Source organism: Myotis yumanensis, unplaced genomic scaffold, assembly GCF_028538775.1.
Source record: "Myotis yumanensis isolate MYYU_CA2020_CCGP unplaced genomic scaffold, mMyoYum1.0.hap1 SCAF_7, whole genome shotgun sequence".
NCBI lineage: Eukaryota > Metazoa > Chordata > Mammalia > Chiroptera > Vespertilionidae > Myotis > Myotis yumanensis.
Genome location: NW_027223758.1, coordinates 36305448 through 36323074, shown reverse-complemented (window position 1 = coordinate 36323074; position 17627 = coordinate 36305448). Strand labels below are relative to the sequence as shown.

The 17627-nt window shown below is 40.0% G+C and overlaps 1 protein-coding gene across 2 annotated transcripts in view; it reads left to right on the top strand.

Moving 5' to 3' along the window:
* The window catches only part of LOC139013836 (ER degradation-enhancing alpha-mannosidase-like protein 2), a 148011-nt gene that overhangs the window by 9336 nt on the left and 121048 nt on the right, over window positions 1–17627 (top strand). For both annotated transcript variants that reach the window (XM_070420194.1, XM_070420195.1), the window contains exons 5-9: window positions 3472–3597; window positions 9179–9390; window positions 11534–11675; window positions 13178–13302; window positions 17368–17512. In XM_070420194.1, coding sequence (XP_070276295.1) covers window positions 3472–3597; window positions 9179–9390; window positions 11534–11675; window positions 13178–13302; window positions 17368–17512 — 750 coding nt within the window. The remainder of the gene's footprint in view (window positions 1–3471; window positions 3598–9178; window positions 9391–11533; window positions 11676–13177; window positions 13303–17367; window positions 17513–17627) is intronic.

The window sequence follows — 17627 nt, the reverse complement described above, 5'->3', positions numbered from 1 at the left end:
TTTTTTCTAGAAATTTTAACAAACATAACAAAGTCTAGAGTTAATGAAAATATTTATTCTCCTTCTAAGTAATATAAAACCTGACTCTGAGGATATCCTGACCTGTATGCTATAGTCATGTATTTTAGTTCTTTGAAGCCTTCCATACATTATTGTTATTCTATACAGTTGAAGTGTAGATTTATTAATATATTTACCACTTTTCTTACTATCTTTCTTTGTTATGCTTCAGACTTTACATCTGTGACCCTTTCCTTCCATATGAAGTACTTTCTTTAAAATGTCCTTTAGTGTAGGTGTATTCCCTTTTTTTATTATTATGAACATATTTTTATTAATTTCAAAGAGGAAGGGAAAGAGAGATAGAAACATCAATGATGAGAGAGAATCATTGATTGGCTGCCTCCTGCATGCCCTGCCCTGGGAATCGAGCCTGTAGCCTGGCAATGTGCTCTGACCAGGAATTGAACCGTGACCTCCTGGTTCATAGGTCGATGCTCAACCACTGAGCTACAGCAGCTGGGTGTGTGGGTGTATTCTTGGAAAACTTTCTCAGCTTTGTTTGTACAGCGATGTCTTTCTTACTGCATTTGTTTGGCCTTTGTGGGTATTTTTGTAGGACATATGGTTCTAGGTTGATAGTTATTTTCTGTTAGCACCTTGAAGAAAATTTTGTCTTCTGGTTTCATTGCCATTGTTAAAAAGTAATTTTCCAATCTAAAAAAATAAAATAATAAAAGTAATTATTATGTCATTATAGATAACTGGTTTTATTTATGCTGGCAGCCCCTTTTAAATAATTTTTATATGGGAATTTTCAAACACATAAAAGTAGAGAAAATAGTATAATGAACTAGATGTACTCGTCACTGAGCTTTAACAATCATGTTTACATGGACTCTGACTGCTTTTGAGATATTTTTTTTCCTTTGGTGTTCTGTAATTTTACTGTGATATGTATAAATGTAGATTTCTTGGGGGGGGGTTGTTTGTTAATATTTTTTCATTGATTTTTTAGAGAGAGTGGAAGGGAGGGAGAGAGACAGAGCAAGAAACATCGATGTGAGAGAGACACATCAATTGGTTGCCTTCCGCACACACCCCTGAGTGGGGCCAGGTATTGAACCTGCAACTGATATACATGCCCTTGACTGTAATCGAACTCTGGATTCTTCAGTCCAAGGGCCAACAATCTATCCACTGAGCCAAACCAGCTAGGGCTCTTAAAAAAAAAAAAAAAATATATATATATATATATATATATATATGTATTGATTTCAGAGAGAGGAAGTTAGAGGGAGAGAGATACTAGTAGAAACATCAGTGATGAGAGAGAATCATTGATCAGCTGCCTCCTGCACACCCTCCACTGGGGATTGAGTCTGCAACCTGGGCATGTGCCCTGACTGGGAATCAACCATGACCTCCTGGTTCATAGGTTGATGCTCAACCAGTTAGCCACACTGGCCGAGCAATATGGATTTCTTTTTATTATCTTGCTTGAGATTCCTGGATCTGAGAATTGGTGTCATTCATTAATTTTATAAAGTTTGTAACTATTTTTCTCCTCAAAGATTGTCTCTCTTCTCTTTTTAGAACTCCAACCAGATATATACCTTCTTACTGTATCCTCTAAATCCCTTCTGTACTTTTTAAAAGTCATTTTGTCTCTTTATGTTGCTTTTTGGATAATTTTTGTGAGTTTGTCTTTAAGTCCACTAATTCTTCAGATATATCATATCTGCTATTAAACCTATCTATGTAATTTTAAACTTCAATTATTACGTTTTTTCATTTTTAGGAATTCTACTTAGTTCTTTTATAAATAGGATTGCTCATTTTTATAATTTCTGCTACTTGTTCATATGTTCTAACCTTTCTTTTATTTCTTTAAACATGCAAGGTGGGGCAAAAGTAGGCTTACAGTTGTTTACATGGAAAATAATTCAACAATTAATAAATAATAATACAAGAGTAAACTCTGTGTTTCACATACTCACACTGTAAATCTCCTTTGGCCCAACCCTGTACTACACACAACAATTTTATATTCTGTGTCTGATAATTCCATTATCTGAAGTGTTGGTAAGTCTTGTTCTACTGTCATTTCTGCTAACTCTTACTCATAACACTTTGTTTCTTTGTATGTTTTGTGATTTATGTACTTTTTAAAATGTATGCTCATTCCTTAGATTTCACCTGTGGGATTCTTTGAGGCCTGGGTGATGGTGGGTTCTTCCAGATACATTTGTTCAATTGGTGGGTTCTTCCAGATACATTTGTTCAATTCTGCCATGTAGCTGGAGGTACTATCTTCCAAAAACCACTTTATGCCAAAGATTTGAAGTTTTCTAGACTTCCTGGTTAGTGTGAATTCAGGCTGTAAAACTTAGTGAGTACCAGCCTGTAGTTACTAATTCTTAGGAGAAATATTTTTTCTTTTACTTGGCATCAAGAGTTGAGGCATGAACTTTTCCTTACTGTACATACACTATGGGAGGTGTGCAGAGTTTATTTCTAATTTTTCCTTACACAGAGTATATAGTTCTTTCAGATCCCAACTTTATGGAGGGATCTTTTATCACCCTCCCCACTTTGGGTAGTTCAATTCTTTGTCTTTTACTCCCCCTCTACCAGAAGAGGGGGAAAACTGAAGCTCAAGGTCACCAGGTTTTGTCACTGAGCCATTTAGGCTACCTATCTAGCCATATTTCCAAATACAGAATGTTTGTGTCTTTTTATAGGTCCTAAAATGTCATGTTATAAATTGATATAGATAAATTGATACTACTCGCCCCCTCCCCCCCTTTAGGTCTTGGTGGGGGATTGGGAGACACAGAGCAACCAAGTGGAGTCAGACAGACCTGGCCCTACCACCTACTAGATTTTCCAGGGAAAGTCTCTTTGCTTCTCTTACCCTCAGTATCTTCATCTAAAGAGGGGACAGTTGCCGAAACCGGTTTGGCTCAGTGGATAGAGCGTCGGCCTGCGGACTGAAAGGTCCCAAGTTCGATCCCGGTCAAGGGCATGTACCTGGGTTGCGGGCACATCCCCAGTAGGAAATGTGCAGGAGGCAGCTGGTCGATGTTTCTCTCTCATCGATGTTTCTAACTCTCTATCTCTCTCTCCCTTCCTCTCTGTAAAAAATCAATAAAATATATTTTAAAAAAAAAAATTAAAAAAAAATAATAATAAATAAATAAATAAATAAAGAGGGGACAGTAGTACCTAGTGTTTGGTAAACAGTAGGTACTAAAAAGACACCAGATAGCCATTGTCTTTTGTGGCCCACCAAGAGAACAAAACTCTGTAAACTTAACCCTGTACCAATATGTGGGATTAAGGAACTCGTCTTTCACGATGGCTCTAGCCCCTTCCAGTGAGTCAGCAGTGAGAGTGTTTAGGTTTAACTTGCACAAGGGAAACACTGGCCCTTGGGACTCTGACATTTACTTTTTGTGCCATCGGTAGTGGTAGGGGGACTTCTGTCTGCTCACCTGCTGTCGAAGAAGGCTGGGGTGGAAGTGGAGGCCGGATGGCCCTGCGCTGGACCTCTCCTGAGTATGGCCGAGGAGGCAGCCCGAAAACTCCTCCCAGGTAAGACCCACACTGACATGGGGAGAGATGAAGTCCTGCTTCCCTTGCTGGAAATGATGTATCATTGGCTAATGTGTTCTCCCATTCAGTGGGTTGTTTTTTCATTTTGTTGATGACTTCCTTTGCTGTGCAAAAACTTTTTAGTTTGATGTAGTCCCATTTGTTTATTTTTTTGTTTGTTGGTTTTCCTTGCCTGAGGAGATATATCAGAAAAAATACTGCTCTGAGAAATATCTAAGATTTTATTGCCTATGTTTTCTTCTAGGATTTTTATGGTTTCAAGTCTAACATTTAGTCTTTCATACATTTTGAATCTATTCTTGTGTATGGTGTAAGAAGATGGTCTAGTTTCTTTTTTTTTTGCATGTATCTAATTTTCCCAACACCATTTATTGATAGACTGTCTTGACACATTGTATGTTCCTTCCACCTTTGTCAAATACTAATTGACCATAAAGGCATGGGTTTATTTTTGGGCTCTCTGTTCTCTTCCATATATATATATATCTTTTTATGCCAGTACCATACTGTTTTGATTACTGTGGCCTTGTAGTATAGTTTTATATCAGGTAGCATGATTCTTCCAACTTTGTTTTTCTTTCTCAAGATCACTGTGGCTACTCAGGGTATTTTGTGGTTCCACATAAATTTTTGGAATATTTATTCTAGTATTGTGATAAATGCCATTGGTATATTGATAGGGAATACATTGAATCTATAGATTGCTTTGGGTAGTATGGACATTTTAATGATACTAATTCTTTCTATACATGAAAGTGGTATATGCTTCCACTTATTTGCATCTTCTTTAGTTTCTTTGGTGTCTTCTGAGTACAGATCTTTTACATTCTTGGTTAAATTTTTTCCTGGGAACTTTTTTTAAATGCAATTGAAATTGTTTTCTTACTTTCCCTTTCTGATAGTTTCATTATTGGTGTATACAAATGCAACCTTCTTTTGTATGTCATTTGGGTTGTTGTGATTTCTGGGTACTTATTCTATATCCTGCTACTTTACTGAAATCATTTATCAGTTCTAATAGTTTTTAGGTAGAATCTTTAGGTTTCTCTATATACAGTATCATGTCATCTGCAAATAATGACGGTTTTACTTCTTCCTTTCCAATTTGGATGCCTTCTTCCTTTCCAATTTGGATGCCTTTTATTTCTTCTTCTTTCTGATTGCTGCTGCTAGGACTTCCCGTATTATGTTGAATAAGAGTGCTGAAAGTGGACATCCCTGTCTTGTTTCCAATCTTGAGGAAAACACTTTTAGTTTTTGCCCATTGAGTATGATGTTGCCTATGGATTTGTCATATATGGTCTTTATTACATTGAGGTATGTGTTCCCTTTATTCCCACATTGTTGAGAGTTTTTTTTTTTTATTATAAATGGGTGCTGGATTTTATAAAATGTTTTTTCTGCCTCTATTGATATGATTATATGGTTTTTATTCTTCATTTTGTTTATGTAGTGTATCACATTTATTGATTTGTGGATATTGTACCAACCTTGCATCCCTGGAATAAATCCCATTTCATCATGGTTCATGGTCTTTTAATGTATTACTGGATCTGGTTTGCTGATATTTTGTTGAGGATTTTAGCATTTATGTTCATCAGGGATATTGGCATATCATTTTCTTTCTTTGTAGTGTCTTTATCAGATTTTGGAATTAGGATAATAGTGGTCTTATAATGAATGTGGGAGTTTTCCCTCCTCTTGAATAGTTTGAGGAGGATAGGTTCTTCTTTGATTGTAAAATTCAACTGTGAAACCATCTGGTTTAGGACTATTGTTTGTTGGAATTTTTTTTATTACTGCTTCAGTTTCATTAGTTGTAACCTGTCTATTCAGAGTCTCTGATTCTTCCTGATTCAGTTTTGAGAGATTGTATGTTTCTAGAAATTTATCCATTTTATCCAGATTATCCAGTTTGTTGGCATATGTTTGTTTGCAATATATATTTTTTTTACAATTCTTTGTATTTTTTTGATGTCAATTCTTCTTCACTTCTGATTTTATTTGGGTTCTCTCTATTTTTTTTTAAATTCTTCATTGCTTAAAATATTACATATGAATCCTTTTTCCCCGTTGACCTCTCCCTGCTTGTTCCCACCCTTCCCCCCCACTCCCGCATAAGCCCTCACCCCCCTTACTGACTGTGCCCATGGGTTATGCTTATATGCATGCATACAAGTCTTTTGGTTGATTTCTCCCCCGACTCCCCCCTCTCTCCTCTCCCCTTGATGAGTCTCGTTAAAGCTTTGTCAAACTTGTTTATCTTTCCAAAGAAACCAGCTCTTGGTTTCATTGATCTTTGTTTAAACTTTAAAAATATATATCTTTTTATCATTTATTTATTTATTTAAAAATATTTATTGTTGAAAGTATTACAGATGTTATCTTTGTTTGTTCCCACCCCCCCCCCCCGCCCCGCCCCATTGACCCCCTCCACCCCACACACACCTCTCCCAAGCCTTCACTATTGTCTGTGTCCATGGGCTGTGCATGTAAGTTCCCTGGTTAATCACTTCCCACACCCCACCCTCACCCCCACCTTCCCTCTGAAATTTGTCAGTATATTCCACGCTTCTATGTCTCTGGATATATTTTGTTCATCAATTTATTTTTTTCATTAGATTCCACATGTAAGTGAGATCATGTGTTACTTATCTTTCTATGACTGGCTTATTTAGCTTAGCATAATACTATTTTTCTTGAGGAAGGGAGTGGGAGAGAGAGCTAGAAACATCAATGATGAGAGAGCATCATTAATCGACTGCCTCCTGCACACTCCCCTCTGGGAATCAAGCCTGCAACCCTGGCATGTGCCCTGACCAGGAATCAAAGAACTTCTGGCTCATAGGTCAACACTCAACCACTGAGCAACACTGACCAGGCTCATTCATCTTTTGTGTTGTTTTTATAGACTGTATTTTGTTTATTCCCTTTCTTCTACTTTGGGCTTTGCTGGTTGTTCTTTTTCAAGTTCCTATAAGTGTGAAGTTAGATTGTTTATTTGAGATTTTTCTTGTTTCTTGAGATAGACTTGTAATGCTATGAATTTCCCTCTTAGGACTGCTTTCGCTGTGTCCCATAGATTTGGGGTTGTGTTCTCATTTTCATTTGTTTCAAGGTACCTTTTGATTTCTTCCTTGGTCTCATTGCTAACCCATTCATTGTTTAGTAACATTGGGTTTTGGGGAGGCATGAAACAGGGTCAGAAAGGAGAAAGTGCTTGGAATGAGAGGGACTTGTTTTTAGCTAAGCTGTGTGCAGGGCTGCAAGCCAAGCCTCAGTGTGTTTGTTTGGCAGGGCAGTAACTGGCCTCGGCAGCATCAGCCGGACACTGTGTTCCCTTCAGGGTGTGGCGGAGGCTTAGGGCTAGTCATATCCAAGCACATCACGCTGTGCTTCTCACCAGCCTCTTGGCCATCTCACTTCTCCCTTTCACACAGTACTTGCCTCTCATCCCCAGGGAAGAGCTGAGGAGAGTGAGTGATCTGGGCTCAGGTCTCACTCATGACTGATGGCCTGAGTGTCTCCTTACAAACATCATGTCCAGGGTGATTCATCCCTAGAGGAAACTCTGCCTGGTTGCTCCCTTCTCTTGTATGTCATTTAAGAAAATTTGGGATTGAGAAATATCCATATTGAAAAGTACATATTGGAACAAGTACCAGTGTATCTACCATTCAGGTCATGAAATAGGGTTTTGTCACTCCCCCTGTGTTTCACATTGCCTGATTTTTCTGAAATATTTCTTTACACCCTTCTTGCTCTCATTCTCCTTGCTTGCCACTCATGCCTGTCAGATGGCCAGTTTCTCATCTACAGCAAAGTTGCTGAACCTTGTAGTTCTTGGAAGTTTTAACGTCTTTGTTAATGTTTTGGTGGCGCACAGGTTGCTCTGGGTTGTTTGACCTTTTGGTCTGGAGAGGAAATCTCTGCCTCTGGCTGCCTGTCTTGTTCCTTGCCTTAAATCGGAAAGTACTAGGGTGGGGTGGGCAGAGCATAGGGCTTGTGGGGAGAGGGAAAGGGAATGAGACCATGGCAGACATTCCCATCCCAGCTCTGTTCAGCTCTCTGTGTGTGACCTTTGAGTCACTTCTTTGCAAGCATGACTTTTCCTACCTGTAAATTGAGGGTTGGACCACCTCATCAGTTTAGTGGTTTATGTCCATTAAAAAAAATAATTTGGCCCGTAAACTCTTTACGTAAACTTAGGATCTTAAATTGGCTCCTGTGTTTAGATCTGCAGATGTGTTTCATTTGCTCAAAATAGTGTTTAAAAAGTATATGAGGGGAATCAGAAGATACAAACTTCCAGTTACAAGATAAATAAGAATTGGGGATGTAATATACAACATGATGACAACAGTTAACACTGCTCTATGATGTATTTGTAAGTTGCTAAGAGAGTAGATCCTAAAAATTTTCATCACAAGGAAAAAACAAATTTTTTTCTTTTTGTATTTATATGAGATCATGGAGGTTAACTAATCTTTTTTTTTTTTTAATTTCACATGAGTCCAGGTGATTTTAGAGTACATTTATTTATTTATAATATATTTTTATTTATTTCAGAGAAGAAGGGAGAGGGAGAGAAAGAGAGAAATATCAATGATGAGAGAGAATCCTCGATCGGCTGCCTCCTGCCTGCCCCACACTAGGGATCAAGCCTGCAACCCGGGCACATGCCCTGACCGGGAATCGAACCATGACCTCCTGGTCTATAGGTTGATGCTCAACCACTGAGCCGTGCTGGCCGGGCTTAACTAATCTTATTGTGGTAATTATTTCACAATATATGTAAGTCAAGTTATGCTATATACCTTAAAATTATACAACGCTGTATGTCAATTATATCTCAATAAAACTGAAAGAAAAAATTAAAAAGTATCTCAATGGCTTCTAATGGGGCATGCTCTTTAGGGTGCCACAAGCCCCCCCACTCCCCATGGCCTAAGCCAGTGATGGCGAACCTTTTGAGCTCGGTGTGTCATCATTTTGAAAAACCCTAACTTAACTCTGGTGCCGTGTCACATATAGAAATTTTTTGATATTTGCAACCATAGTAAAACAAAGATTTGTATTTTTGATATTTATTTTATATATTTAAATGCCATTTAACAAAGAAAAATCAACCAAAAAAATGAGTTCACGTGTCACCTCTGACATGCGTGTCATAGGTTCGCCATCACTGGCCTAAGCTGTGCCTACTTCACACTAAGTTGCCTGCCTGGCCTCGGAAGGCAAAGTGTAAAATAAGTAAAAATAGTGCTGCTGTATCTAAAGTGAGCATGTGTGGCGTGTGACAACCTAGAGGGGCAGCCCCCGCTTTCCTCCTCATCACGGGCGAGAGCCCGAGGGTCATTGGAGCAGTGTTTGCCAGCATCTGGCTTAGGCGGCCACTAAGGGTCCTCCAGTGACATGTTCCCTTCTCTGGCTCAGTCTCTAGTAGGTCGCCCAGGAAATAAAGAGGGAAGTGCTGGCCAAGGCCTCAGGCTTCAAGACTGTATCCAACCATCCCTACCTCTCTGCTCCTGACTGGGGTCATAATTTTGTGATTGTTCAGCCTTTCAGACTCCCACCGGCATGCCATATGGAACAGTGAACCTGCTTCATGGTGTGAACCCGGGAGAGACCCCTGTCACCTGTACGGCAGGGATCGGGACCTTCATTGTGGAATTCGCCACCCTGAGCAGCCTCACTGGTGATCCTGTGTTTGAAGACGTGGCCAGAGTGGCCCTGATGCGTCTCTGGGAGAGCCGGTCGGATATTGGGCTGGTAGGTTGGCTGCACCCTTCCTGTTTGAGTCAAGCCACCACCTTGGCCCCTGCTTGCAAGGGTCAGGGCTCTGGGCAACAAGTTGCAATCCAGACAAAGGCAACTTGAGGTGACCTCAGGAGTGGACCAGGACTTAGGCCAGTGATGGCGAACCTTTTGAGCTCGGCGTGTCAACATTTGGAAAAACCCTAACTTAACTCGGGTGCCGTGTCACATATAGAAATTTTTTGATATTTGCAACCATAGTAAAACAAAGATTTATATTTTTGATATTTATTTTATATATTTAAATGCCATTTAACAAAGAAAAATCAACCAAAAAATGAGTTCTCGTGTCACCACTGACACACGTGTCATAGGTTCGCCATCACTGACTTAGGCTCATGACACTGAAAGTAGACCAAGCATCCAATTCATATTCTGGCACAGAGGGAAAGAGAGCACGAGAGAACAAACTCTGTGGGGAAAAGGGGCTGTGTGTTAAGCAATGACTTTTTGAATTTCTCCAATTGCTAAGGAGTGGGTTATATGCTTTATGCCCCTGACTCATTTGGTGACCTTAGATTGTCAGGTCTGAGAGATTATGAATGGTTATTCCATGAAAAAATGATTACCAGTCAATTAAGTTTGGGAATTCTATATATAGTATTTTTTTTTTTTTTTGGAGAGTCATAATGAACATGAGCAGGTTAAAGGTTATTAAATCCTATGATAAATAAATCTACTAACTTTGCTTAACTCAACATTTACCAAACCATATGACCCCAGAGCTTCCCTTTCCTGTCTAATACCTATTAACCCATGGAAACTTAACACACTTGGGCCAGTTGATCTCTAAGGTCAGTTTCAGCTCCTAAAGTGGATAATCCAGTGAAACTTACAGTAATTGAGCCAAAGCTGTCCAGGAAATAGCATTAGCTTTAGTGAGAACTTGGTTTGAGCACAGACCTTGCTTCATCAAAACTGTGTGGCCCTGAGCAAGTCACTCAACCAGTCTGATCCTCAGTTGCTTCAGCAGTGATGATGATGTATTAATATCTCCTTTGCTGAATTGTTGTAACTTATAAAGACTATTGACTGAAAGTGATTCAGGTAGAGGCACATTTTTATGTAAAGTCTAGTTCTAAGTCAGCTTGAAAAGTGAAACTTGCTCAGCCAGCATGGCTCAGTGGTTGAGCGTCAACCTATGAAACAGGAGGTCATAGTTCAATTCCCAGTCAGGGCACATGCTCGGGTTGTGGGCTTGATCCCCAGTGGGGGGATGCAAGAGGCAGCCGGTCAATGATTCTCTCTCATCATTGATGTTTCTATCTCTCTTTCCTTTTCCCTTCCTCTCTGAAATCAATAAAAATATATTTTTTAAAGAAGAAATATGATTTTAAAAGAAAAATAATTTATATTTTATTTTAAAATGGTTTTACGGCCAAAACCGGTTTGGCTCAGTGGATAGAGCGTCGGCCTGCGGACTGAAGGGTCCCAGGTTCGATTCCGGTCAAGGGCATGTACCTGGGTTGCGGGCACATCCCCCGTGGGAGATGTGCAGGAGGCAGCTGATCGATGTTTCTCTCCCATCGATGTTTCTAACTATCTATCTCTCTCCCTTCCTCTCTGTAAAAAATCAATAAAATATATTTAAAAAAAAAAAAAAAAAAAAAAAAAAAAATAAAATGGTTTTACGAGTCACATGGTGTACAAGTCAAAGGATACAAAAAAGGTACCCAGTGATATCTGTGAATTCTCCTCTGAATCCTGTCCCTTTCCTCTCCTTACAAGCAATCACTCCATCGGTTTCTTGGTTGTATTCCCTGAGTTGACTTATGGAAATATGTAAAGTATGTCTTGTGTATTTAGACACTGTAATCACACGCAGAGTTCTGAGAAATCTGAGACAGATTGTGGGAACAGCAAGCTCTTATCTCCCAGCTCACACTCACTCTAGATAGGGCATAAACCTCCAAATCATTGTTCTTTTTCATCGTGGATATTAAGTCCTCATAAATATGCATGACATGCACCTCCACTGTACAGATATGGAGGAAAGCTGGCCATGGTCCAGCCTTGCATCTCACTAGGCAGTAAGGGGTGTGGGGAGATGCTTGTTTTGTTTTGGCCCCTCTCTTGGTACTATCTGTCTCTCTCCTAGGTTGGCAACCACATCGACGTGCTCACTGGCAAGTGGGTGGCCCAGGACGCAGGCATCGGGGCTGGTGTGGACTCCTACTTTGAGTACCTGGTGAAAGGAGCCATCCTGCTGCAGGATAAGAAGCTCATGGCTATGTTCCTAGGTAAAGGCAGGATAAGGGGGCTTTCCCCATGATTGTTCCTATTGACATGTGGTTTATTTATAAACCTTCAGTTGCTCCCAAGTGCCTAGAGAATCAGTCCTGAATACCTGAATCTGCATTCAAAACCGTCATGGACGTGCACTGTCCACGCGATGCCCACTACACCTCTTGTCACCTTCTTGCCCGGAGCCAGCTGAACCGTACTGCGTTCTCTGTGTATGGCCCTGGAGATCTTATTTCTTGGCCATTGCACATGTGTTTCCTTTGCCTGGAATACCTTTTTTCCTGTCTTCATGTGCGAAAGTTCTATTTACCCTTCAAGGCCCAGCTTAAATGTCACCTTGCCAAGAAGTAGCTTAATCCTTCCTCAGAATTTATGGCTTTCAGCCTCTCTCTTACAGTCAACTGTCATCCACAGTTCCAGCATCCATGCCATATTCATCTTTGTATTTCCCACAATGCTTTGCATGAGGTAGGGCATAGATTAATGCCTGTTGAATATAAACATTTTACCCTCCAGGCTCTTAGACACTAATAATAATGATATTGAGGAATTGTTGGACACCTAATAATTGTTACTATAGCTACCATTAATTTGTTCAGCAAATATTTGAGTACCATTGATGTGTCAAGCACTGTGCCAAGCACTGAACATAGACTATTTTATTTATTCCTTACAACACTATTTGAGATTCTTATTTATTTGCATGTGTATTTGATGCTTCATTCAGATAGTATTATGCATATTTATTATGACTATCGCCCTGGCCGATGTGGCTCAATTGGTTGAGTGTTGTCCCATGCACTAAAAGGTTGCCAATTCAATTCCTGATCAGGGCACATACTCAGGTGTCAGGTTCGATTCCTGGTTGGGTGCCTGTGGGAGGCAATTGATTGATGTTTCTCTCTTACATCAATGTTTCTCTTTTTTTCTCTCTCCCTCTGCCTTCCTCTCTCTCTCTTTAATATATATCAATATCAATATTATATACTATCTTAGTGTTGGGGATTCTGAAACCAATAAAAAAAAAGTCCTGGTCCTCATGGATTTACAATTTAGGGGGAGGTATAAGTTAAAGTTCCCAGTAGAATGTAAGCTCCCTGAGGGCTGAGAGCTTTCTTAGTCTTGTTTGCCAGCTCTGGGTTCCTGGCATATAGAAGGTGCTCAGTGAATATTGTTGGATGAATAACTGACTGAACAACCCTATGAGGTATATAACATTACTCTCCCTACTTTATAGATAGTGAACCTGAGGGTTAAGAGGGAAAAACTTGCCTAAAGTCACAGCTAGCAAGTGGTAAAGCTGGAGCTAAAATTTGAGCCTGGAAGTTTGACTCTAGACCCCATGCTTCTTCCTCTCTGCCTCATTACATCCTAGCCTGCTTTGAGACTAGACCATAATATATAATTCTTTAAAAGTTTAAGTCCATGCTTCTGTTGCCAAGGGCTGCCTGTTGTCTCCCTAATCACTGACATATCCATTATTCCATCTCCACTGCAGAATACAACAAAGCCATTCGGAATTATACCCGCTTTGATGACTGGTACCTGTGGGTGCAGATGTACAAGGGGACTGTGTCCATGCCTGTCTTCCAGTCCTTGGAGGCCTACTGGCCTGGTCTTCAGGTAGGAATGATCAGAGAGGGTGGTCATTTTCCTATGGAACTGGCAAAGCAAGCTCATGCTGATGTAAAAGTCAAAGAAGATAGTTTAGTTGCTTGAGTACTTTTTTTGGAGGGATGGCTTGGGAATGGAAGAGAGATTTAAGATTCTGTCTCACTAAATTTTCCAAGGGGAGCTTTAAGGTTTCAGGAACCTAACTTCCAGTTTGCTATGGATTGTTGTTAATATAAGGTAGAGAGTGTCTTTCCAGGCTGGGCAGTAACAGACATTGGCCACAGCTGTTTCTCCACTGGACATTTCTGTCAAACCTCCTCATTCTTGACAGCGGGCCTGAGAAAGGGCGTGAAAACAGCTGGGACTGCTGTGTCTGACATCATTTTGTTTTTCCATTACACGGTCTGAGACTTGTAGCTGGAAGGGATTTTTAAAAAAATATATTTTATTGATTTTTTAGAGAGGAAGGGAGAGGGATAGAAAGTTAGAAACATCGATCAGCTGCCTCTTGCACACCTCCCACTGGGGATGTGCCCGAAACCAAGGTACATACCCTTGATGGAATTGAACCCGGGACCTTTCAGTCCGCAGGCTGACGCTCTATCCAGTGAGCCAAACAGGTCACGGCTGTAGCTGGAAGGAATTTTAGAGCCCATCTAATCAACCCCCTAGGTGTACCAAAATATTTTTATAAACTAGTGTGTGTTTTTTTTAATTTAAAGAAAAGGTAATAACATGGATGTAGTGGTAAATTTGAAAAGTGCAATAGGGAATACCTTGTAAAGTAAGTCTTAAGCCCCCACCTTCAGACTCTCTCCCTAATCCAGCCCCTATTATCTGTTTTCTGTATATCTTTCCAAAAATCCATATCCATAAATATATGAATATTTATATCCCTCTTTTTTCTTTCTATACATAGGATATATACATATTCTTTTTTCACTGATCATATCTTAGAGATCATCCTTTATTGATATCGCATATTTAGTTTTACCTTTTTTTGCTATTGTTGTTAATCCTCACCCAATGATATTTTTCCCCATTGATATTTAGAGAGAGCTGAAGGGAGAGAAACATCAATGTGAGAGAACCGCATCAATTGGTTGCCCCCCAAACCTGCAATCCAGGCATGTCCCCTTGACCGGGAATCAAACCCTCAACCTTTTGGTGTGTGTGCTGATGCTCCAACAGTGTGCCATTACGGCCAAGGCTAGTTTTACCTTTTTGAAACAGCTGCATCTATTCCATTGAATAGGGAGACTGTAATTTATTTAACTAGTCCCCCATTATGTACTTTTAGCCAGCCCTCTTATTAAACAGATAGGGTAACAGGCTCAGAGAGAACTTATCTATATATATAAAAGACTAATATGCAAAGTGTCCCCTCGGGAGTTTGACCAGGAGATCGGGAATTCGATTGCTTGCTATGACATGTGCTGACCGTCAGTGGGCAGCACAGAACAAAGGAAGGCCCTGGCTAGCAGCCAGGGAAGGAAGGCCCCGATCAGCTCTGATCGCCGGCCAGGCCTAGGGGCCCTACCCATGCATTAATTTTGTGCATCGGGCCTCTAGTTGATAATATTAAATATTGGCCAGTTCTCTTAGGATCCTCAAATTTTATTGCTTAAGTGCCCCTCTAGAAGAATCTTGAAAAACTAAAGTGCCTCTTGGATATTTGTTATCTTACGTGTTTGAATAGTTGTATACCATCCATTCCCTTTTCTCCTTGAACTCGTATTTCCACTCTAGGCCCCAACAGAATTTAATCCTAATTATTATAGTTTATGCTGAAAAATTTTATTGATACTCTATCATATGTCTCTGTAACAAAATTTGAATATAGTACATAGAAATTAAAAACATTAAAAAATTCCCTGTGACCATAGGCTCTGGAGTATTCAATTTGTTTTCTTCTGGATTTAGTTATTACTAATTTATAAATGATTAAAATATCATAAATAGCTTACAATATTTTAATAAATAATTATAAAACCTAAAAGCAATTTTGTTGGAAAGGTATTTCTTAATGAGTTTTGGAGGCTCTCTTATTTTTAAGTAGTACATAATATGTATGAAAAAAATGATTTATGTGTCAGGCACTTTACTCAGAATCATCACAACATACTGAGCTAAGTATTGATTCACAAATGAAGAAAGGAGGCTTAGAGATGTTAAATTTGTTCATTCGATTACTTGTCAAATATTTGAATACCTTCTGTGTTCCAGGCCCTGCTGCCCTCATGAAGTTTATGGGGGCGAGACACAAAGAAAACCTTAAAACAGATAAATAGATAAAATAATAAACTGCAAATGAAGGAAACAAATTAGAGGCTAAAATAGAATATTGGATGGAGACCAACTTTAGACAAGAAAGCTTCTCAGATGTGATGATATTAAAGTCTATACTTGAAGAATTAGGGGCGGGAAATGATGTTTCAGGGGGAGGAAATATCTTGTGTGAAGGTCCTGAGGCAGGAAAGAGTTGGGTGTTTATCAGAAACAAAGAAAAGCAATGTGGCCATAGTCCAGGGAAGGAAAAGATCAATGGATGGAAGGTCAGCAGTGACCAGATTGTCTAGGGCCTTGAGGACCACGGTGAGTCATCTCAATTCTATGCTGCTCCTGTAGGAAGCCCTGAGGTCTGGAGTGTGTAGTAAGACAGTTACTCTGGCTGTCTTGGGGACAGTGGGTTGGAGAGGGCAAGAGGACAAGTGGTGGGAGGGGGCTTTTGAGGTCATCACAGTCTGGTCTGCTAGTGACCAGACCAAGTGGTGGCTCTAGAGATAAAGAGAAAAATCTTGATGTTTTGGGAGATGGAATTGACAAGAATTGCTGATGGAATGGATGTGGGGTGGGGATGAGGAGGAGTCAAGGTCAACCGCCAGGTTTCTGGCTGGAGTAACTCAGTCGACGCTGGTACCATTAACTAGAAAGAAAAGAGGCAGGAGTAGGAAGACAACTTTGTGGAAAAGTGAGGGAACCAAGAATCTTGCTTGGGAAAAGTCAAGTTTGTCCTATTCCTGAGATATCCAGTGGAGATGTCAAGAAGGTCAGCTGGCCTACTCAGCTTGACTCAGTGGTTGAGCATTGATCTCTGAACCAGGAGGTCATGGTTCAATTCCCGGTCAGGGCATAGGCCTGGGTTTTGGGCTTGATCCCCAGTGTGGGCCGTGCAGGAAGCAGTCAATCAATGATTTTTCTCTCATCATTGATGTTTCTATTTCTCTCCCCCTCTCCTTTCCTCTCTGAAATCAATTAAATATATATATATATATAAATTTCAAAAATTGCATATTTAGAAAGGTCAGCTGTTTCCCTGTGAGCTTATGTGAATATTAATATCTACTTAGTAACAGCTAGTAAAATTACAAATGCATATGTTCCCTGATCCAGCAATCCTAATTCTGGAAGTTTATCTTACAGATACACTTTGCATATGTTTGAGGTGACATATGTTCAAAGTTATTTATTGCAACATGGATAGAGCAAAAGATTATAACCAAGCCAACGGCCTATTCATAAGGAGCTAATTAAATTATGGTCCAAGCAATGGAACTCTATGCAATAGGAAGAGGGAGCTTTTATGTAGAAAAGATCAAGATATGTTAAATGAATAAAGGGAACTGCAGAACAGTCTAATTAATCAGCTATATTAAATGTGGGGGAAATAATATGTACTCATACATATTTGCTTATGTTTACAAACTAATACAAAACGGTTATATGCTGGGGTATAGGGTGGGACTGAGACTTTTTCCTATTCTTAAGATTTTGAACCAAATAGCTGACTTACCTATTTAAAAACTGTTAGAGTCCAGCATTGAGTTAGCACGTACTGGCAGTCAGGGACTTTGTGTATAACCTCTGTCCCTCCCCACAATCTATGAGATATATTACATTTTATATCTTATAGATTAAGCTCAGAGAAGGTAAGTATCTGGTTGGCGTGAGTAAATGGCCAGCCCAGGGTTTGATTGCAGGCCTTTTTAGCTCTAAAGCTTTTACTTTTTTCCCTGAGGTTGTGGGGTTTTATACCTGGTGGCTGTCTGCCTGACAACGAGTTCTCTCCTACAGAGCCTCATCGGGGACATTGACAATGCCATGAGGACCTTCCTTAACTACTACACTGTGTGGAAGCAGTTTGGGGGACTCCCAGAATTCTACAACATTCCTCAGGGATACACAGTGGAGAAGCGAGAGGGTTACCCACTTCGGCCGGGTAAGCAGCATCTCTGGCCATTGGGCTTGGCTCTCAGAACCCCATATCCTCATGTCTTTAGAAGTTAACATGCCTCCCAAGTGTTCACAAGCCCATTTCCCCCTCAGAGCCCCCC